This window comes from Rhamphochromis longiceps, linkage group LG1 (genome assembly GCF_057381845.1).
Source record: "Rhamphochromis longiceps isolate RC_006_pf linkage group LG1, R_longiceps_female_GT1.1, whole genome shotgun sequence".
Classification (NCBI taxonomy): Eukaryota; Metazoa; Chordata; class Actinopteri; order Cichliformes; family Cichlidae; genus Rhamphochromis; species Rhamphochromis longiceps.
In genome coordinates this window covers 16712083-16735142 of record NC_140557.1, presented here as the reverse complement: position 1 = coordinate 16735142, position 23060 = coordinate 16712083, and the positions used below count along the sequence as shown (strand labels likewise).

At 36.8% G+C, this 23060-nt stretch overlaps 1 protein-coding gene across 2 annotated transcripts in view; it reads right to left on the bottom strand.

Moving 5' to 3' along the window:
* Nucleotides 1-23060, bottom strand: part of LOC146678517 (CUB and sushi domain-containing protein 1-like) — a 479448-nt gene that overhangs the window by 37953 nt on the left and 418435 nt on the right. For both annotated transcript variants that reach the window (XM_085400429.1, XM_085400436.1), the window contains exons 44-57: nucleotides 22801-22989; nucleotides 22191-22368; nucleotides 15382-15527; nucleotides 14008-14088; nucleotides 11511-11624; nucleotides 9653-9769; nucleotides 9207-9278; nucleotides 8148-8294; nucleotides 4969-5157; nucleotides 4660-4845; nucleotides 4104-4301; nucleotides 1863-2036; nucleotides 715-888; nucleotides 258-431 (exon numbers count right to left, since the gene is read on the bottom strand). In XM_085400429.1, the coding sequence (XP_085256555.1) occupies nucleotides 258-431; nucleotides 715-888; nucleotides 1863-2036; nucleotides 4104-4301; nucleotides 4660-4845; nucleotides 4969-5157; nucleotides 8148-8294; nucleotides 9207-9278; nucleotides 9653-9769; nucleotides 11511-11624; nucleotides 14008-14088; nucleotides 15382-15527; nucleotides 22191-22368; nucleotides 22801-22989 (2139 nt within the window). The remainder of the gene's footprint in view (nucleotides 1-257; nucleotides 432-714; nucleotides 889-1862; nucleotides 2037-4103; nucleotides 4302-4659; nucleotides 4846-4968; nucleotides 5158-8147; nucleotides 8295-9206; nucleotides 9279-9652; nucleotides 9770-11510; nucleotides 11625-14007; nucleotides 14089-15381; nucleotides 15528-22190; nucleotides 22369-22800; nucleotides 22990-23060) is intronic.

Genomic DNA, 23060 nt, shown 5'->3' with positions numbered 1-23060 from the left:
CATACCACAGCAATCCACAATTTAAAGGAAAGTCTGTTTTTTTACAATACAACCTAGGGATCATTTTTGTCATTGAGGCCTTTTCTTTTATTTGGTTATGATTTTACTCAACAGATGTCGATAGCATCATGTTGGCTCCTCACACAGATTCTATGATTTTAAAAGTGAAAAAAATAAAATAAATAAATAAATAAAGCATTACGAGAATGTGCATGTGCATGAGTTGCTAGCTCTGTGTTAATGAATGTGGACGAGACCTTTGCAGACTGGTAAGGGGCTGCTCCACTGTCCGTTAAGTCGGCACTGAGCCCGAGCATTTCCACTTAGGACGTAACCTCTGTTGCAGGTGAAGTTGACCACATCATTGAGATTAAATTCGGTGCCATTGGTCCGCCCATTGGCTGGGTTGCCTGGGTGACCACAAGTTATTGCTGAGAGAGAAAGAGTGGAGAGAAATGTGATGAGAAACTTGAGGTTCGGAATAAGTATTGTGGTTCTCCCTCTTGATATTGTGTGATATTTCCAACTTTTTTTTAATGTTGGTGCACAGACATATTCACTGAAAAAAAAAAGTAAACTCTAAAAGAATAAATTGTGTGATGCCTCTGAAGAGATTCTTTATATAACAATATAGGTTTTAGCTTTTCATATTTGACAAAAGCAGCAAACAATCTTTAACTTCAAACCACGATGTTGTTGGTATTGTGAACTTACGGACACAGACAGGTGTTGTTCCAGACCACCGATGGTCTTGTTGGCAGATTCTGACTGATGTGCCAATTAGGCGATATCCTAACATGCACTGGTATACAACTGTGTCACGGTAACTAGATCCATCCCCGCTAATGTGGCCGTTGACTATAGGATCTGGAGAGTCACAGTGACCAGCTGGGAGAAGCAAAGTGACAGAAATTAATACAGCACAATGAAACGCATCTTTAACTCACTCACACATCACTGAAGCTGGTTTTGTGTGCTGAGCCCTGATTTTAAACACATTCTGGCTCATTGTGCCAGCAGTCACTGTGGACTGCCAAATTATATGTAGGAGCTTAGATGCTTAAACTTTCAAATGTCTGTCTTTGCAAATCACCTTCAAAGACTTTAGTTCTAAACTTGGAGCAATTACAGATGAACAAAAGTCTCTTAAAAACAGTCCTTTAAACATTTTTTTTTTCATGCACTACATCTGCCTGGGGTTACTTAAAGCTTCAGCACATAAAAAGCAAGACTCCAGTGAGCTGAGGTGTAAAGAGATTCTGAATTGTATTTGACACTATTTCATCTGTTAACAGATGTGTTTCAAAGTCGATCCCTTTTTCTTGATGTTTGTGTATCTAATGGTAAATGGTAAATAGTCCACCCAGTTCTGAACGGTCACTTGGTTATTGCCAAAGGTTAAAAGTTAAAAATAACCAGCCTTTCTAAAATTGTTACAATTATTTCTAATTTTAAGAGATAGTATTATTATTGTCTTTTTAGGTCAGCAAATGTCATCTCTATCAATAAATGACAAATACTGTTATATTTTGCCATCAATATCTCAAAAGAATATGAGGGTGGATGTGAAATTTGCAGGTGAAACATGAATATTAACAATGCGCTACCTTATCAAAGTTGTACATATAGGCTCTCCGTGTTCATTACATTGACTTAGGTGATCTATTCCATGGTGTTAGTGAGGTACTAATCAGGTTGGATTTTTCTCATTAATGTAATATGAGATGAGTCAATGCTTTGATTTTACTTTAACAGCTTGCTACATTTCTTTTCCAATGAATCAAATTGTTATTTTTTGTGCCAAAGGGACTTAGGATAAACCACAACATCTTGAACATCTTATCACATTCAATGAACATTACCTAGACACCTGGTCTCTACACCACTCCACAGCCCATTAGCGCCACACTCCCTCACGTGGGATCCCACCAGAGTGTAGCCATGGTTACACATAAAGATCGCAGTTGCTCCGAATGTGGTCAACGTCCCCAGTTTGGTACCAAAAGGTGGGGAAGGAAGTTCCCCGCAGGAGATAACTAAATAATGAAATAAATGTGTCATTACAAAGTAACAAATTACACATTACATAACATCGTGGTGCAAATGATACTTTTCCATCTTTTACAAAATCTGCAAATAAAGTGGTCTGTGTCGTCAAGCCTTCATCATGATTGGTCAGTTAAATGAAGCATTACAAGACTACCATCCTAAACTTAAACATGGTACATTTTTGTTTTCCAACACAATATCTATCTGAATTTATTTCCTTCAGAAGATTTAAGCTAATTCTGTCTTAATATCCTGGGAGACACAGCTTTAAAGTCACTGGCTAATTTAAACAGACACTTCTGTTACATTGCCAAATCCCTTGAAACTGCTGCAATGATAGGTAGGTCAGCTCAAACACTACCAAGAGAAATTAACAAAAACGTATCCAAATAAAGTCTTTAAACCACTGGCTTAATGTAAAATACATTTCAAATTTTAATCATTTTTTTAAACTTCTCCAGTGTACACATTTCACTTTTCCATTGGCATATCATATATTATGCAACAGTATGAAATTCTGTAGCCTACTAGAAAGTTGTCAAAGTCCCAATGTTCTGTCACAGCCTCTCTTTATGAAACAAGCAGCAAAGACGTATTGCATAGTAAGACTGTATTTGTATAGACAGTATTTCACTACTATCGGCATATACCCTACATTTAGGAAGTACAGACTGCATTCTGTTTGAAAGAGACACAGTCCCTAGACAATGTGCAGTAGTTAACATCCTCAGGCGTTTCGAAACACATACACCCCTGGTAACTAATTTCCAAAAAAGTAGAAGAAATAGATAAAACCTCACGCACAACCACACATAAAGCAGCTCCCTCTCAAATATACCAATGACAGAGGATTAAGCACATGCATGCTTGCCCCTCAAAGCAGGTGAAAAGCACAGTTGTTGTTGTTTTTTTTAAACTAAACTTGGCAATTATGCTAGGAAAGTAGCTTTCTTTAATTCTTCCAAGTCTCCCCTCATTTCTTTATATCTTGCTAGGAAAATTGGAAACAGGTGCACTGATTAGAAATCATACCTGAACTACAGAACATATAGCAAAAACATTTATGCCATTTAAAAGGTCTTGAAAGTCAATGTTTTGTATGATCACCTTTATTTTTTTACAGTCTGAAATCTCTTAGGCAAATTTCTTATCGTTTCTTTAAATAGTCTTTAGAAATGGTTTTCCAGGCTTCTTGAAGGATAATCAATTTTCACTGCCTTTTGTTCAGTTCTCTGTCAAGATGATCTCACACTGCTTCAGTAATTTTGAGGTTAGCTGACCTTTCCTGACCAAGGTAAACAAAAGCCCATTCCTCTGAAAATGGTCAGATACAAGGGGTGGACTGAAAATGGGAAAAAAAAGGCAGCCGATTTCAAAAGAAAAACTTTGAAAACTTTCAGAAAGTGTGGATAACTATTGCTCATGGCTGCTTTAAAAAATTACATGAAAGTCAAACTCCTTGGAAGAAAAGATAAAAAAAATGATGGGCAGATTTTTGTAAATGTCTCTTGTTCCGGTTTTATTTTGATAGCCCTTGTCAAGTGTGCGGCCCATTCCCATTCCCTCGTTACTCCCTCGTGTATTTAACCCCTGTTTTTCTTTGCCCCTTGTCGTGTCGTAACCTCGTCCCTGCTGTGTGTTTCCCTCATGTGCCTGTTTAGATCCTAGCTTCTCAGTTCCAGGGTTTGTTTTCTTGTGATCCAGCTTACATTCTAGTTTTCCAGAGTTTCAGTCCTTAATTACTATGTTGAGGGCTTTTGTTTGTTTTCCGTGAGTTTTTGTTATGGTGGATTTCCCAGCAATAAAGCTGCCATTTTCAGTTAACCTCCCGTGTTGTGAGTCCTGCGTTTGGGTCCTACATCCTGCCTGCCACACAGCTGAACCGTGACAGTTTTATGTATGATCTGACTGAATAATGTTCAGTATAATTCTACTAGAGGAAATTTAGAAGGTGCACCAAATACTAATTTTATTATCATGCACTTAAGTGAGGGCATCAGCTGATTATGAGCTAAGACAGTCATAATAGTGTCTTTGTGTGTATCAGTACTTACTCTTACAGGTAGCTGGGGCATCTGACCCCTCCCAAGTTCGGTTGGCAAGGCACCGAAGAGTCCGATGCCCCGCACCTAAATAGTACCCAGTTGAGCACTCCAGCATCACCACAGAACCAAACTCTCCCAGCCTACCAGAAATTAGGCGGTAGAGCATGTGACCTGAGAGGACGTCGTCAATGCTGGGGCAGTGGACCGCTGGACAAAAAATTAATGAAATGATACAGTTATATAAAATGTAACTGAACGGCAGGTGACTTTTAATTTTTAATTAAAATCTCTGATAATGTACTATTTGTATAAATTATAATTGTATAAATTAAAATGTATTACTTATTTATAATTCTAAACAAACTCCAAATTAATTATTGATTTAGTGGACAAAAGTTTTTTTTGAAAAATAAATGATGTGTGAGTCATCTTCTCAAAATGCATCCTGGACACTGAGAAGAGAGCTTCCAGCGAGAGGCTCTAGCTTTTTCTAGATATACCAGTGCTTACTTTTTTGTCAACTAAGACATTTACCCATCCTTATAATAAAGTTAGAAATACGTACGTAGACATCTGGAGACTGAGGCAGCATTGCTCCAGCTGCCATCCTCCAAACACATGGCATTCATCGGAACACCTGGGTCAAGGTGGTAACCATGGTTACACTGATAGGTGACCTGGCTCCCAACAGTATACTGGTAAGCATGGAAGCTGCCGTTTCCCGGTGACGGAGGTATGCCGCATGAGACAGCTACCACATAACAAAAAGAAAAGTGTTGCAGGAGGAATCCTTTACAACTGCAATTTTTTAATCCTTTTTACCTTTGTTCTTTATCACTAAGAAGACTGAGAAATAATTGGTTTAAAATTTTACCTTGACAAAAAGGCGGTGGGGTATCCCACTGGAAAAGCCCATTGGAGTCGAGCTTGCAGGTGGCATTGCTTGAGCCCACCAGCCTGTGACCACGATTACAAAAGTACTGAAGTCTGCTACCTGGGCGAAGTTTGGTTCGGTTGACCACACCGCCATTCAGTGGAGGATCATTAATGCTACAGTAAGCAGCTGGAGGCAGAGAAACAAAGAGTTCTCAGCGGATAGCTTAATCGACAGTCAAATTGTACAAATAATTTGATTTCCTAAGCTAAAAATAACAAACTGGCATGACAGTTTAAGAGTTTAAGAGAGTCTGAAAACTTGGTGACATTAATTGTAACACTCCAGGCAATCTGAAGAAAACAAAAAGTAAATGCCATCTATTAGTGAACTTAGTGAGCATAATCCCAAAGCAAACAGAATAATCATAAACTAGAAGAAGATATTGCACTTACTATAGTGCAGTGTTTTGTCATCTTAGAGCAGAGTGCGAGTGTGGTAGAGCATGAATAACACTCTAAACAGTAGCTAGAACACGGCACTCAAGGGCCGCTTGGCTCTCACTTCTCTGTCTGATGTGGTCACTGCTTCACCTGATCTTGGCTCTCCTCCCTCTTGGCTTCACATTAGTGGAATGACATTCCCACTCTGATCAGGACAACAGAGTCTGTAAATCTTTCTTTCCTAGAAGTGTCATATGTCATCTGTTCCCTTTTATTCACCATTTCAGATCTTATCATCCTATCATAGCATTTCTCTGTAACATAATCATTATTCATTTAGGGTCCTCCTTTATATCTCAGTGTGTATAATTTCAATAAAGGGACACAGGCTCCATTCGGATAATATTTTATCTCAAGACCAGCACATCAGAGTATCAGTTGTTGTTTATTACTGAAGATCTCTGGAAGTTTTAGTCACAGGAAAGTTTAAAGGGTACTTCATATGATTTTCCTTTCCTTTTTTCTGTCATAGTTCCCATCAGACAATATAATGTTTGAATTGCGCATATATAAGTAAGCAGTAATAACCAGCATAGTCAGTAGAGGAAGAGTTTTTATCTTCAAACACAGGGTCATGAACCACGGAGAGACAAAAATCTATCTACAAAGTGTCAGTTCTGCTATTATTTATTTTACCAAATAGTCATCAGCTAATGAGATGCCAATAAACACAATTCTACCAAAGGTTGAGCAAATATTCCTGTGGAAGCCCAATAATATTGAGGCTTTGTGGTCAGTATCTTTTTTTGTTGTTCTCTGTTATACTCTGCCATTAAAACAGAGCTTTCTAACAGGTGACACCATCTTTTACCCTAATGTATCTACAAGCTGACTTTAAATCCAACTCTTGCCCAAGCAAATAGCTTCACCAAACCTTTAACTGCCAATTAATAGGCCAACTAACACCGATAACCTTACTGTCTTGACAAGTGGGTTTATCTAAATGCCAAATCCTTCTGAGAAGTCCAGCAATCATCCCTGCTTATTGTATCCAGCTCCATGAGTTTACTCATAACTACAATTTTTTAAACCATTCTGACGAAGGCTGCTCTTGTCCAAGTACAGAGCAGAGAGTCCTTGACTTGGTCTTGGTCTATATCAACACTGAAATCTATTCTTACGCCTTCTTATGTGTCTACAATAATTCCATTTGTCTGTCGAATTTTCCAGAGCTTTCATTTAGACTTATTTTAACTGCTTCCACCTTGATGTTGTTATTGTGTTTTACTCTAGTGTTTATACCATTCCTCTAACATTAACTGCATTGCATATTGAGACTTTAGCTCCATTTGTAGTAGTTTTAGCTGATGAATACGTCACCTTAATTGTTTATTTGAAAAATTGGAATGGCTCTGCTCTCACATGTGCTGTGAAGACATGCTGAGACATATATTATTTATCCTACTACCACTGCTGACAACTTCTTTAAAGTTTACTAACTACCATACTTGTTTACAGCCTGAACAGAATGCTCCCTTTATGCATTAAGGCAAAAACAACAAAGTAGAGAGAGCGCGAGAGAGAAAGATGGGTCAAGAATTTCCAAGTGAATCTTAACAAGTGAAACTATTAAATATATATAAAAGTGATCCCAGCTTTCAGGATGGTCCGATGATAAATAGATGCCATACAATTAATAAAAATGATGCAGGGTTAATTTCACAGCCAAACAATACACTGGGTCCACAAAGAATAATAAGAAAAAAGCATAACAGTGATTATTGCAGCTTACTCCATCTGCCAACACACATTTACAGTATATACTTCTGAGGATCCTCACAGGTATAATACATTTCCTGCCCCCTAGCCATAAGCATGCCAGCATGTCAAAGAAGAAGACATTTCTAAACATATATTTATGATACAAACTGTACTATAGATATGTTCAGTTTCAATTTAAAGCTCCAGATCATTAATAATGTATAGTAAGTGAAAAATCCCACCCATCATTTTTTTGTTTTCTTTAGAGATGCTGTTGTCGATGCAATAAGACACCACGGGGAAAGACAATTCTGTTACTTAAGGCTGTTTTGCAGATATAACCCAAAGACTAAAATATATCACATTTATTTTTTTCCCTTCAGTACACAGAGCCAGGAAACAGGCCTTGTGACTTACTCCTTCTAAACCCAAATAGGATTAGTGTCACTATAAATTATTTTTTCTATGACTAAGATTGGGGGATTGTCTTTAACGAATTCTTAACAAGTTAAAATGATTAGGTGGTGAACTAGCTTACAACCCAAATCTAAAAAAGCCAACACAACCTCACAGTTTTGGCAAGCCACTACAGATTTAATTCGCTCAATCTGACAAATTAACAAATTAGAGTTACTAATTCTCTTTTGTTCATAAGTAGCATGATGCATTCAAAAATAATGTTTTCTAAATAATCATTGCTCACCCACCTACAACCGTGATGAATTACTTTCATTATTAAGAAAAGCATTAGGGATGGTTATTCACTAAAGGAGAACAGAGCAGCTAATTTAGTAGTCAAAAACAGTTTTAACACAGGGGGTCACACAGACTTCTAGGTACTGTTTTTAAAAGCAGAATAAGAGAGCAGCCCCTTCCAGAAAACTCACATTGGAAACTGGGCATACATCTAACGCACAAGGACATTCTATTTCAATCAAATAATAATATCAATAATTCAGAAGATACCAGATGTACCTGAGTACCGTATCTTGAATCCTCTCTTGTTGGTTGCGTGGTCAGTGGACCATCGTAGATAGAGTTGGTTTGTCTTTGATGTGAAGTTCAGTTGAGAGGAATGGTTACCACTTAGCGCAACAAGCAGTGGGCTTTGTCCGGAAGATCCTAATGAAACAAGTAATTTAGTTCAGAGCCATGTACAATAAGTGATTGATTTTTATAGACGTGCCTGTTTAGACAATACGCTATTTTGTCATTTAAGTATCTGTTGCAAAGAAACGTAGCGATGATAGTAGGAAAAATGTGATAAAGTTAAACTTAGTTAAACTTAGATACGAGTCTCCATGCATATCTCCAGATGAAAAATAGCCTAAAGTAAAGCGGCAATGAAATTTCTTAGATGTGAGGTACACACAATTACCAAGTTCAAGAAGTGACTTGCTACCTCCAGATTACTTGAACGGTGTCTGCGTTTGATTTTGTTTATAAAAGACACTTTTAAATACTATAGTAGCTGAACAGCATTCTCCAAATAGTCTACTGTTCAGTAATGCTTCAATAGATTAGAAAACAACCCGGTCACTGATGCTTCCTCTGTGATGTCATTAATCTCAGAAATATCAGAGGGAGCTTACATTTGTTTTGACCACGCAAGATTAATAGAGAGGGAGAACTTGCGTGCAAATGTGTTAACCCATTTAGAGATCCAGTAAAATATGCATTTAAAAAATGTGTTTGGGTAGCTTGTTATAATGTTTATTGGTATAAAAATGAACATTTTTAACTGTCACTAGTCAAATTATTCTAATATAGCTTCATAAAGTTCTTAATATACACTGCACCAAAAGCCACAAAATTATACACAGAGCGCACTATCTACTCTGTACACAAATTTCCTGCTCCATAACCTACTTGGAAGTCCTGTGGGGTAAATTCCTAACACCCCAAATGAGAATTAAGTATTATGTATCTTATTAACGGAACTGTTGGTATTTTGAACAAGAAAACATAAATTAAAGCTGGATCTGAGTATGCGTGTGTGTGAAGATGTAACAAATGTAGGAAAGGATTGTTTACCATCAAAAATCTCCAGTTCATCAAACTGCTTCTCGCTGTGGAACATCTCCACATAGATATTGATGGTGTAACCTGAGGGGGGGGAAGCAATCATTTACTGCCAAGTGCAAATGTACTGTAACATGCAACACATAGTGTATAGCAAATGCACAAACACATGCAGAGCCGTATGCAAATGTATGCATATTTAGGCTGAAAGACCAAATGCAGACACAGAGGTCTATCAGGTTCAAGAATAAAGCAGGTTAAGGTTAAGTAAATAACACACAGCTTGAGTGTCATTTCACTCAAGCTGTGTGTTAAATTTCAAATTTTTGTCCTCGCTGTAAAGAGATCAGTCTCTTTGGTTGCATCTAAATGCAGATGGTAAGTCTTCAGTCACAAGATTATTCCAACACACATGTGTAACCCCATAGACAGACAGACAGACAGGATACACACTGTACCTGGAATCATGCGCAGCAACCAGGAGCATGTCTGGCTGTTTGGATAATTGCTAGGAAACCCAGGGCTCAGTATCACACCCGAGGATGAAAACCGTTCCTCGTTGGCTGGGCACTGGGCTGAAGGGGTTACCAAAAAGCCAGTTAAAGCAATCAAAAATGTAAAAAGAATTAAGAATAATAAATACAGCCTTGATTCTTGCTTTAGATGCGTGGTAGTCACGTAACAGTTTAAAATGTCAGCATATGTGAAACCTAACGGCCGCATGCCCACTGATTCATCCTTTAAAAATGGTCCATTTATTAGTCTTGAGCAAAATAACTGCAGAACTCTTTCAATCTTTCTGTATGTTGTTTGTTTCCTTAACAGGATTAAACACAAAAGGAGCGCTAGATCCTCTAAGAGAGATTTTTATTAGAATTCCTGTTATAAGAATACTGCTTTCTTTTCTTTTTTTTATATAGAGGAAAAGGAGTTTCACATGATGGAGGAAAGCCATGTGTTTCTTTAACACTCGGCTATAGAAGGAAAGAAACTCATTTTCTCAAATAATAAAAATCAATATTTTTTTGTGTGTCTCATAGAATTACCAGTTGTCTTAGCAGATCTGAACATGTAACATTTTTTTTTTGAGGAATCTTTACTCACAAAACCAACATGCCAACAATGAACTACTGTGTTACGGAATTATTATGCCCATTGTTGGAATATATGAGAAACTGGCTAAAATAAAAAGCCGCTACATACTTTTTAGCTAATTTTCAGTTTCAATGCACAATCCTAAGACTCTCCTAGAGAGACTGACGGCATTAGAGTCAGTGTGGTTCAACTACAGCCTAACCATTAACATTTGAATACTTAAAATTTAAGTAACTTTGCCACAATGCTTCATATCAGTTTGATTTTTCGAAAAGTTGTATTACTGTGAGACTGTTTTTCAATTAGTGATATCCTGCATTAACCTACATGAAACATGACAACTCTCTGAGAATGATGCTGAGCTTCTTTTATGCAGCTGGGTTATATGTTTTGACTCCAAATGTAATAATTACACAACAATAATTAAAGTTTTGGAGATGTGACTGGAGAAGCAACATGTCTTTTATGGAAGAGATATATTTTAGAAGCATAGAGATAGCAAGAGATACTAAGTTGCTCATTCTGATTCTTAACATACTTATACAATGCCAGTGGAAATATTTCTGCTACTGCTAGCAGTAGTAGTAGTAGTACTAGTACATAAAATAGTGGGATAAATATAAGCAGTAATTAATTTTACACTTTTAAATAGGACTCATTTTCAAAACCATGACTCATTTTCAAGACTACGAAATAAAGGAAGCCACAACTGCCTTTAAACATCCATATAGGTTTAGTATTCACATGGGGTACCACTTAGAGCAGCTGCAGGATACATCCTGTGGCTGTGGATAGAAATTTGTCAACAAAATTGGGAGCCTAGAAAATGTGGGTGTTGACTAGGCAGGAATGATCTTGCAAAAAGACAGTTGAAGTTGAATAATGGAAAGCCAGGATCTGTCGATTCTGGAGCTTGTGGCGAATTACATGTCAGGATATCTCAGCTTTTGCTGTATTGATTTTGACTTCTTATTTTAATCTGTCCCTTGTCAGTGCACAGTAAATTCTCTTCCATAGGCAAAAAAAACCCAACAACAGTAACGTCTGGTTTGCTTTGTTTTTGACAGTTCCTAAAATGTGCAGAAAGCGAAGAACTACCAACCATTTTAAAAACGTATACGGTATTCTTTTTACCATATACATGCTAACCTAAGAGAAACCAACTATACACTGAGGATAATAACATATTAGGATAGATCATTTCTGTAAAATATGCCTTACCTTGACATGTTGGGGGCGGGGTTTCAAAGAGCAAATGAGAGTTGAGTTTACACATAAGCTCTGCCTTTCCAAGCAGTGTGTATCCAGGTAAACAGCGATACTTCACAATATCACCTAAAATTGGAAAATTATATTATATAACATACATATATATCATTATAAATTCTGTTAATTTATTACACGAGGCAGGCAAAGAAAAGAAAACTTTGACCATAAAATTTCAACTGATAGGTTCACAACTGTTTTTAAGAAACAACATTATTTGTAACCCCAATCTAAAGGATAATAATAAGTACATAAAAGACTATATTAAATACTCTAAACAGACGCAATCGACTACTAATACAGATGACACACTGACTTTCTACAAATCTTTAAAATAATTGCCAAGTCGCAATGTATCTCTATGTATATCCCTTCAAAGAAGAGCTTCTTATTTTGTTATTACTAAAATGACTAATGTTGGAAGACTAGTCGAAAATCGCCTTTTCCTGAAATGAGTACATATTTGCATCAAATGAAGAGTGAAGATTTTATGCCCTCCCGTTTCACTGGATTTCAAGAGAAGAGGATCGCTTTACAGAAAATAAGGAGTGATGAGAGAAGGAACAACAATTTCCACAATCAACAGCCCTCTAAATGGAGCGTATTACATTAAGGCTTGAAAGAGTCTATCTTTATGAACTTTGGGAAAAAACTCTGACATTTTATGATTTGTATTTTTTAAGAAGCGAGCACCAGATTAATGTTGCTTCTTTTGCCTTCCAAAGAAAAACAAGAAAGGTTTTCCATCTTAAAGTGTTGTAAATCTACCGGGTGATGTAATGCATGCTTCGCACTTCCAGGAGACGTATAGTGCCTCACAGCATAAGACCAATTTAAAACAGAATAAACAAGCACATTATTTTCTTGAGAATGTTCAACAATTCTGGAATTTGGTAGCACATCAATAACAAAGCTAGTGCTCTCTAAGGAAATTCACTCTGGCAGGTTTTGTGAATGTAAAATTCACCTGCAGTCAAACAGTCTGAGAGGTTTAATATTTGTGCATATAATTACGCCAAACAAGCCCAAATTGGCTTCACTTGTGGTGGGCTCAGGTTTGGCACTTTTTTCATGTTGCTCTATACGGAGGAGGTATGAAGTATGACTATTATCACTGTTTCTTTTTTCTTTTCTTTTTTTAAATTACAGCCCTGTTGATCTAAAAGGTCACCATAAGCAAGCTGCTTTTCACAAATCACACACACAAAACAGGGCTGAGAGAAAAGAAAAAACTTGACAAGCAATCATTTATACCAAAATGCATGTTTATGAAAAGATTGATAGTAGTACATATAACAGGGTCCCGCCTAAAACACTATCATTTCTATGAAACATGGGGGGAAAAAGTTTATTTATTTACATAGGCCTGGAAAATTGCATATAAAATCAAGAGGCCTTTGTAAATAGCTTTATCCAAACCATGACCAGGTGTTTGCCTAAAAAAGTGACCTCCTTTTGTTACCTGACAGAAATGCCATTTCAGTGCAGATAAATGTCCAGTCAGCAAACAACATATACACTGGCTAGTCGTTTTGTCTAAGCATGAGGGCAGATTCTTGCCCACGTCCAACAAGGCTTTATGTGTGAGGTGGTCTACATTTTACATGACATTTGTGTGGTGGGAATATTCAAGTCTGCAGGTGCTTTGCCTGCTCTGGAACTGGCATTGACAAGTCATGACCAAGGAGAAGTCGCACTCCACTCTTCAAAGATATGCTACACCCTCTGGTTTGCATCTTCGACTCATACTACACCATGATGGATCTGAAGGATTGCTGGCTTAGATAAACTTTGTTTCACATTCCCCTGACCTCAACCCTATTGAACAGTTATGGCAAGCATCCCACAAGAAGTCCTTTGAACCAGGGGCTATCCAGTGAGACTGTCTTTCTAATACACTACATGGCAATTGCAACAGCTTTAAAATATTGTGTACAAAATAATTTTCTTTGCAAATGTGTCACTATTATTTTTATAATATTTGCTTCTAAGACACCGATACATAGAGGTACACTGAATGGATTTTATGAACAAGTGCCTCTGTACCACTAATAAAGCAAAAGAAAAAAAATACCGTGACAGATAAGCATGGGCCTGCTATATTTAGATAATGCATTTGCAAAGTAATGTGGCAGATTAATGAAGTAATCAATCAGCAGAATAATGACCTACTACAAGCCTGATCAGGTAGTTTTTCATTTTGATCTTATGATGTACCACATTAGATAAGGCTGATGATCCTTTTTAATTCTGAAGAATGTAACAAACGATATAATTTAAAAAATCGTGCTAAATTAAGCAAATTTGTCATGCATGAATGCAGGTTCAGCCGACTTGTTTTCAATAAAAGAGTTTTGCAGGTTATTCTGTTATAGTTGTTGTGTTTTTTGCAAATTTTAGCCAACATTTTTTCCCCGTATCAAAACCAATGATTATTAATCATGTCTATTACCTATTTGGAAATCCTCATCTTCATAGATCATCTCTGCATTCTCCACAACAGGGGGAGGAGGGCATTTCTTAAGACGGTACGCTAAAGAGAAGAGATGAAAAAAGGGGTTAACGTACTCACTATTGAGGAGTTGTCTTAAACACATTTACCTGGTGCAATATTACGAAAATCATGTTATTTTTCTCTTACTGTAGATCACTGCAGCACCTTTCCTTACACTTTCACCCCTCTCTAAAAATTAGACCTTGCCTATAAAAGGTAATAGGTAAGAATAATAGGTAAGAAAACCTTATAATTTACCAGTATATGTTTAGTTTCTGTCAGCAAGATTACCAAGCTCAATTTCAAAAAGCTTGGCAGAGCATTAAAGCTCCATGTAAGGGAATTCTAATTTGGATGCATATCTAGATCACTTTCTTAAAAAACCCTAGAATAGAGCATATGATGAAAAGAAATATAAGCAATTAGCCCGACTCTCAAATCTTCATAATCCAGAGTTCCAGAACACTCTTGGATTCAAGTGTGATTATCATCCAAACATATTTGGATCAAATTTTTTTTACTTTTGCCTTTGTACTCTACCACTGTGGATTTTACATTGAACAATCAAGATGTCAATGACTTGCAGATGTTCAGCTTTAATTTGGGTTAAGTAAAGTACCACGGGCCACAACTTATTTTACAGTCAAATTACCTGTAATGCTATAAAATAACTGCCTTTATAACTGCCTGGATAGGACTTGTTTTTATAAACTCCCCTGACAAAATGAAGATAGTATATGAATATATTTTTCCTTAGAACAAACTCTTAGATTTAGTTATAGGGTATTTGACTAAAATAAGTGCACTTTGCTCAGAGGCTGGTCACATTTCACCAAAATGAAACTAGGGTTTCAAATGTCTTCCATATGTCTATCAATTTTTTAATCTACTATTCCAACTAGGGTCAAAGGGGACTATTCCATCAGATAATGGCTGAGAGGCAGGGTTCACCATGCACAGGTCACTCATTAATCATGGCTAGCAAACTGACAGAAAACCATTTATGCTCATATGCATACCTACAGTCAATTTAGAATCACCCATTGCCTAACATGCATATCTTTGAACTGTTGGAGGAAAAGAAGAACCCACAGTTATGCCTTTGTTGAAGTAAAAACATAACATGAGATAGTAAACTAACACTATTTAAAAAATAATAATAATAGTAAGAAGTAATAGAAACTAATGAAAAAGAGTCAAATAAAGATGGCCCGGTAGTTGTTTAATCTTGAAAGGCCTATGACTTAATGTTACGAAGCTATTCACTGTTAATTCTAAGACTACAAGAAAATGTAGATAACATGTAGAAATAAGCCATTTGCTTTAAATTACCATGGAAGTTCAGAATGAAGAAGCCTCCAGTTGAAAAGTCTGAATGAAAGCGAATCAGGACCTTCGGGCTAGTACTGTAGGCTGTCTCTAGTGCAGTGTTACCACTGAAAACTCCCAGCTGAGGACTGGATGTATCTGGGCCGTCCCTAAATAGAAAGAGAGCAACAGTTGATGGGAAAGCTCAAGACATGGATACATTAAAAACTATTGACCGGCAAGAAGAGGAACCAAGTGTCACATTGCACATGCTGAAAGGTAACACAGTTTGAACTATGGTGAATTAGTTTCACTCCTTGTATTAATGATTCTTAATATAGCGCATGTGAAGTTCATATTCTGTTCAAAATTTGTTGTTACAAAATCACATTTTTAGATGATTAGTAGTAGTAGGTAGTTTAGTTGTTTATTTTGTATTCAGCTGCTAGAGCACTGACATGCCTGCAAAAATTGATCCACACCTCATCTCAATATATATTTTTATAAATGTAGAATTACCTACAAAAGTACATTTAAGATAAGATAAGATAAGATAGAACTTTATTAATCCCTCGGGCGGGTTCCTCTGGGAAATTCGGTTTCCAAAAAGCACAGCACCGACAGAAGTTAGTTATATATACATATATATATACATATATATACATATACATATATATACATATATACATACACATATACACATATATACATATATACACATATATACATATATACATACATATACATACATATACATATATATATACATATATACACATATACACATATATACATATATACACATATATACATACATATACATATATATATACATATATATATACATATATATATATATATATACACACATATATATACATACACATACATATATATACATACACATACATATACATATACATATACACATACATATACATATACATATACACATACATATACATACATATATATATATAAAAATACAGAGACAAATATAAATAAAATATACGAAGGGGATAAATAGGATAAATAGGAATAAAAATAAAAATACAAGTGAATTGCTGCATCTCCAAAGAAGGGCAAGGACTTAAAATCACTTTCAAACTGTTATGAATTGCTAGTTGTAGAGTGATTTCCTTCTGCTGACTGCATTTAAACAAATGAAACAAAAAACAGAATTTGGTAATAACATGGTAAATGGTAAATGGCCTGTATTTATATAGCACTTTACTAGTCCCTAAGGACCCCAAAGCGCTTTACATATCCAGTCATCCACCCATTCACGCACACATTCATACACTGGTGATGGCAAGCTACATTGTAGCCACAGCCACCCTGGGGCGCACTGACAGAGGCGAGGCTGCCGGACACTGGCGCCACCGGGCCCTCTGACCACCACCAGTAGGCAACGGGTGAAGTGTCTTGCCCAAGGACACAACGACCGAGACTGTCCAAGCCGGGGCTCGAACTGGCAACCTTCCGATTACAAGGCGACCTCCCAACTCTTGAGCCACGACCGCGACACATAAAACATATGTGTCTGGAATGTCCACATTAGTCTACTAAAGTGGCTGCAAGAATATTTTTTTCTTCTTTTCTTTGTTTTTATCACCCATTTCAAACAAGTTCGTTGAACAAAACCCACAGATTAAAGGCTTAACTTCACTCATTAAATATTGAATGTTGTTGAAAGGTTACATTTTCTAACACTCCTAAATGCCCAGTTTTAGGTTTTTAATGAACATGCCATTGGATTAAACAAGGGTTTTAAAATTTTAATTCATGAAGAGTGCCTGGGATCTCTTGGCTCCTCAATAATTCAAGGTCTTCTGAAGGTGTTGGAGCTCATTTGGAAGATCAAAATGTGCTATATGGGTCATTTGAATTAAAACTGTTAGAATTTCTAGACTCTATTTTTACTCACTGAAAAACACACAAACCCAATAGCAATACCTTTCTTAGCCCAAAAGACATTTTCTCTCCTATTTATTAACACATGGATGTATTTCAGAGCTCTATTTATAATTTATAATTGAAAAAGGGCAAAAAGTCTGAAACTGTAGAGAAAAAAGTTTTGCTAGTGACATTTAATTCGGTGAATCAAAAGAAAACTATACATCTATAAAAGCAATTTAATAAAGCTAGTAATGCAAAGTCAAATACTTATGTGAAGAAGACCAAAAAACCCCACTTGGTGTAACAACATGGTCGGGAACAAAGAATGAGAAGCTCTGCCACATATTCTAAGTAAGCATTGCTTTTGGAAATGAAGGTTAAAAAATACAATAAATCAGATTTATTAAGAGTTTGCACTGCTCATCTGCTGTGCACTTTGTAATACGTGTGACTGACAAAATTACAGTGCAGCCGAGAAAAGGATGGTATTGAGAAGATATGTAATTAGAGTGACAGGGGCTGACATGCACCTAACAAATCCAAATGGCACATCAGATTTGGAGTCACTGGAGCTGGGCTGGAGCCTACCCCAGCTGTCACTGTGGAGAAAGGTAGGGTACACCTTGGACAGCACAGGCCACCCGTCCATTGCAGGGCTAACACAGAAAGACAGACAGCCACGCATGCTCACATTCAAACACATGCATGCCTTTGGACTGTGGAAGGCAAGCAAGCACAGGGATTCTATCCCAAGGGCTTTTTTACTGCGAGGTGACAGTGTTGATCACTGCACCCCTCCATCAATCATCACTCATCCATCATTCTGCACCTCTGCATCGTATTAGTAAGAAATAAAAACAGGAGCCAGGACCAGTGCCAGGACCAGTTTGGCTAATGAGAGTACGGTGGCTATTACTCTGTTTTTGTTTGGCTTCATTTAGAGAGTAGGCAGTTACTGTTCCAAAAATATCAACCTAGTTACAATCTGCGGCCAAATATGTCTTCTATCAATTTGAGGTGGGGGAAAAAAGGAGAAACAAACAGCTCGACAAATTAATTGTAATGTGGCTTGATTACACTGAATAAAGGCATGTGGCTCCAGAAGACATCAGACATTTGTCATTGTGCATGATGATTAGATGTGGGTAGATGAAGCACTTGTGGATATTCAAACCATCAAAGCTTCATTTTTTCATGGTTATGTTTTTCACAAACCATACTTGTTTGTCTTCAAAGGCACACGAAGCATAATAATACACGGGAAGAATTTTACACATGATGATGAACAGAAGAGGGAGGTGATATAATATTTGTGCATAATCATATTATAGCTATTTCAGCATAATTTCAAAATAAGTTTAAATAACTCATTTTCGATTGATGTTGGGGTTGTTACTCAAAAAAGGTAATTTATTACACATTACTCATAACTTAAAAGTAATACAGTACATTACTTAATTGCTTAAGTACCGTAAAATGGCCTTGCCACATAATTACCAGCAATATAAACCTATAGGCCACACTCCTACACAACAGCACAAATTCCTTCCCCAATATGGACACATACACGATCTTACTTTTAGGTAAGAACAGAAAGCAGAAAACACAAAGCAAAATTGAAAAACAGCCCAAACTTCAAAACAACTTCAAAGCGATCTCCACAGTGATTTTACTTTAGAAACATGAACAGGCAGAAACAGAGGCTGGATGCCTGACTACTCATCTCTGCTTCTGACCTCCTGTTGACCTCCCTTTCCCATTCGTCAACCGAGATTTGTTGTATGTAATGCGTTACTGTAATCTCATGACATTTTTCAGTAATGTAGTAAGTACTGTAAGATGTTACCATACTAAATTCTGTAATTACATTACAGTTACAGTCATGTCGACACTTGCGTTACAATGGTTCCTCAGTTATCTGCACGCCAGGTAGATAGAAAAGAAAACAGAAAAACCTCAAAAGTTGTTTTTGTTGTAAAGTGGAATGTGCATCCAGGACTGAAACGACCCCCTTCTAACAGAACGTCTGCTCTTTGCAAGCGTGTGCAAAGACAACATGCTAATGCAAAGCTAGGCCAAGAATCCAGACTGATGTTAAAGCAGATGTTGCATGCTGACTCCAGCCCAGCAGCCACACCCTGATCTTCAGAATACTTTCAAAGGGCAGTTTGGAAAGGAGCTGTTTTGTGGTGAGGGCATTTTACAGTTTAGGATATCTGGAGATTCCAGGTGCAAAATGATGATTACATTCTGAAGCCAGGTTATTATCTTAATCTTTCTAGATATCATTTCAGTTTATAACATTTCAGACGTTATAACATTTCAGAATCCACTTTCCCCCCCGAGCATATCAAAATATTGCATTGATATTGATTGAATGCTGATAATGTATAATTATTATTCTGAGCTGAGAATAAAATCTGAATTATTTACCGACATTATTCTAAATTTCATTCTCATCCACCACAGGGATATATTGAATGTGACACAAAGCATCTAAAATGCATAAAATATTGCCAGTATTATTTTGTTTAAAGTATATAAAGAAATACTGCTTTTTTTATTGAGTGTCCAGCACCATTAACTACTGTACTGTGTTGCTCTGATGTTAGATCTGATGCCCACTGTTAGCAGTGGTATTTGGCATACAGCCAAACACAACAAGTGGAAGACCACAGAGGCTGTTTGGCTTTAGTCCCTGACATCTGGATGCAGCTGCTGTCACATAAACCCCAGGGGTGTACAGGACAGAAACCAGCAAACACGGATCACTGCGATATGATGCAAACACACCAAGATAAAGAGCATTCAAAAGACATTTGTAACAAGTTTGAGTAATGACAGGCCAAAACAGGGGAAAAGGAAATCAGCGTGACTGCAAAGAGCAGCCAGTAGTAATTAACGATCACATCAGTGCAAGTGCATTCTGGGGGTTTTCGTGCGTAACAGGTAGATCTCTGACTTAACTATAAATGCAACTGGTGATTGTGAGCTTCTACTAACGGCAGCAATTTGTTGCTCAGTCTGAATCAAAGAAAGGTTCTGTGAATGCACCACTCCCAAGTCCAATTTTGGCCATTTCATTAGCATTTATACTGTACTATTTACTACGTAAAAAAGGACATTTTTTGAAAGCCCTTTCATTTTCAGTACAGTAATTTCTTTTAAACTGAGAGCAAGTTTGTTTTTTCATATTTAGTGTGACCCGTTTTCAGCAGCACAAACATCGTCTTATTCCACTTTCTATCCGACTGAATTAGAGCATCCAAGTAGTCCCAAATCATTATAAAACCTGTGGCTGCGATCTTATGCTCTTATGAGTTCAATTAGATAACGTCAGTTATCCTGTTTTATTAACAGTTCACCGCTGATGCATATAATTAAAAGTATTTCAAATACAAACTCCATCATTAAAGAAAAAAATTCAGCAGGCCTGAGTTCATATAGTAAATTTAATGTAGTCTGGTAATTCACTGTAAAACCCACTGTTCCTGTTAAATCGCTTCAATTTTCCACATGAAAAGCATATTCGTTTTTGTCTGGGTAAGTCGAAAAGTCAAAAAGAATATTAAGGAAGAAACATTTTTATAAGAGGATGTTTGAAGTGATAAGTATTAATGCCAGTAGACTCTATTTACATGCATATAATGCAGTAGACCTTTGGATTAGGTGCTCTTAAGCTGTCTAAGACCCTGGAAGGTAGATAGCATCCCACTGGGTATGAGAAAAGCACTGTGCTCCTCAGTGTTAGCCCCAGGTCACTTCCAAATATATTCATGTGTCTGAGATATAGCTACATTGAGCTATTATGTGTGAACTAATCTCAAATAACCGAGTTCTTTTGGTTCCCTACAATCTATGAATGTGATTTTATAATTTTGTTCCCTGTGAAATGTCCCAAAAACACATAAATCACTGAAATCAATTTGCAACTGCAAAATAATTCAACATAACGCCTCTCCATAGCAGAATCCATGGTTCTTTTAGCTGGCGAGATTGAAAGCGAGTAGTCACCCACTGTAAATGTATTACTTTCCCACCGCCTACATTTCTGATGCTTGCTCCCTAGAGCTTGACTCTAGAGCCTGAAATGTAAAGCCTGACCTCACCTAAGCACCAAGTATAGCTAAAACCAAAATCTGCTGGATCTTAATTTCCTTCCTCATAAATCTACTGTTTAAATCTACTGTTATTATTCAGGAAAATTAATGCATATTAGGTGAAATTTTCTCTTGACCCAGGCGCTTCAGATCCAGCTGAGTCTTGTTAGATTTGTGAACCCAGCTCTGCCACTCTTTTCATTACATTTCCCACTCCCAACTGAATCTCATGATTACTTCCAGAGTTCCCGAGCCCTCTCTGAGTCTGCGTATGGCCTTGGTACTGAGTTAGATTGAATTGGTCAGTGGTCCCATTGTAAATGCATTGCTCTCATACACCCCGTATTACACTTACCTCCACACTGAATCCTATTATTACTGCTGAAGAGTCTGCGTATGCATTACATAGCACAGTGTATGTGTGCGTATGTACTTTATTATCTAGGTTATAGTGTATGGTCTCTGCATATGAACATATACGATAAAGTTTATGTATAATTAACGTTAGAGAAAATAGAAAAGTAAAAATGAATAAAAGATGATCAATACCAGGGATAAAATTCAATATATAGCCCTAAAATATGAGGAGAATGTGTGAATGTGTGTGAGACAGACAACTGAATGCATAATCTTAGTAAAAGTTGATACATTTTTGGTGTATTCTCATTAATGTGCAGAGAGTAGACAGAGTGAAACTACACTCAAGACTTACCCATCAACGATTCAATCCCTGCATGCATGAGACATTAAATAACACTTCTTCATTTCTGCGTGTGTAGTATATGTCTGCGTGTGTTTTTATGAATATTAAGCCATAACTGTACCCAGACTTACCAGACAGCAATGTAATCGGTGACGGGTTCTGTCTGCAGTAAGGTAAAATTTATATAAACTCCATGTCCGTGGGGAACAGTGATGAGCCAGCTGCAATCTTGGGAGTTTGGATATTCATTTGGGTACTGAGGTGAGTAGATGGTCCCATTTTCAGCTGTGACATTATAGCCACAAGGAGCTGTAAAAAGCAGAATTATAACATAATTTTCACTTTTTCTAAAATGCTAAAAAACTGAAGTCAAGAATGACTGCTGAACACCAAACACTGAGGAATGTAATTAATAGTCTGGAACAAGAAGCGACAGAAGTGACAGAATAATAATTTTACAAATAATTTATCCAGTAAATGTTCCAAGTGACATAAGTGACTTACTAATTAATTGTTTACAATGTCAACTTGTGATACCGGTGAAAGAAAAATTTTTTTCATTTTCTAAATGTCTACATTAGAAATTGCAACTGCTTGTTTGGTAAGGGTGTAACAGCATGAAATAAACTTTCTACTATACGACCTCCACATTTTAAATACATCTTTATTTTTAAAACCAATTTAAAAGTATTTATATTTTCCAAAATACTAATATATCAAGAAGCTATGACTTATTCTTACCCTCACATCGTGGAAATGGGTGGTTCCACTTCCGGTTGATACCATGCAGGCATGTTAGCACTGTGTGTCCAATCAAAACATAACCAGGGTAGCACTGAAAAGTTATAGATTGCCCAGCGCTGTAATCATTGTTGATGATGTCACCGTTTGCAAAAGGAAATGGATCATGGCAGTTTTGAAGTTGGTAGCCTACAGATAGAGATAAGAGATATATGTGAGGTAGGTAGAGATATGTGAAGCTGGGGAAGAAAAAAGTCATT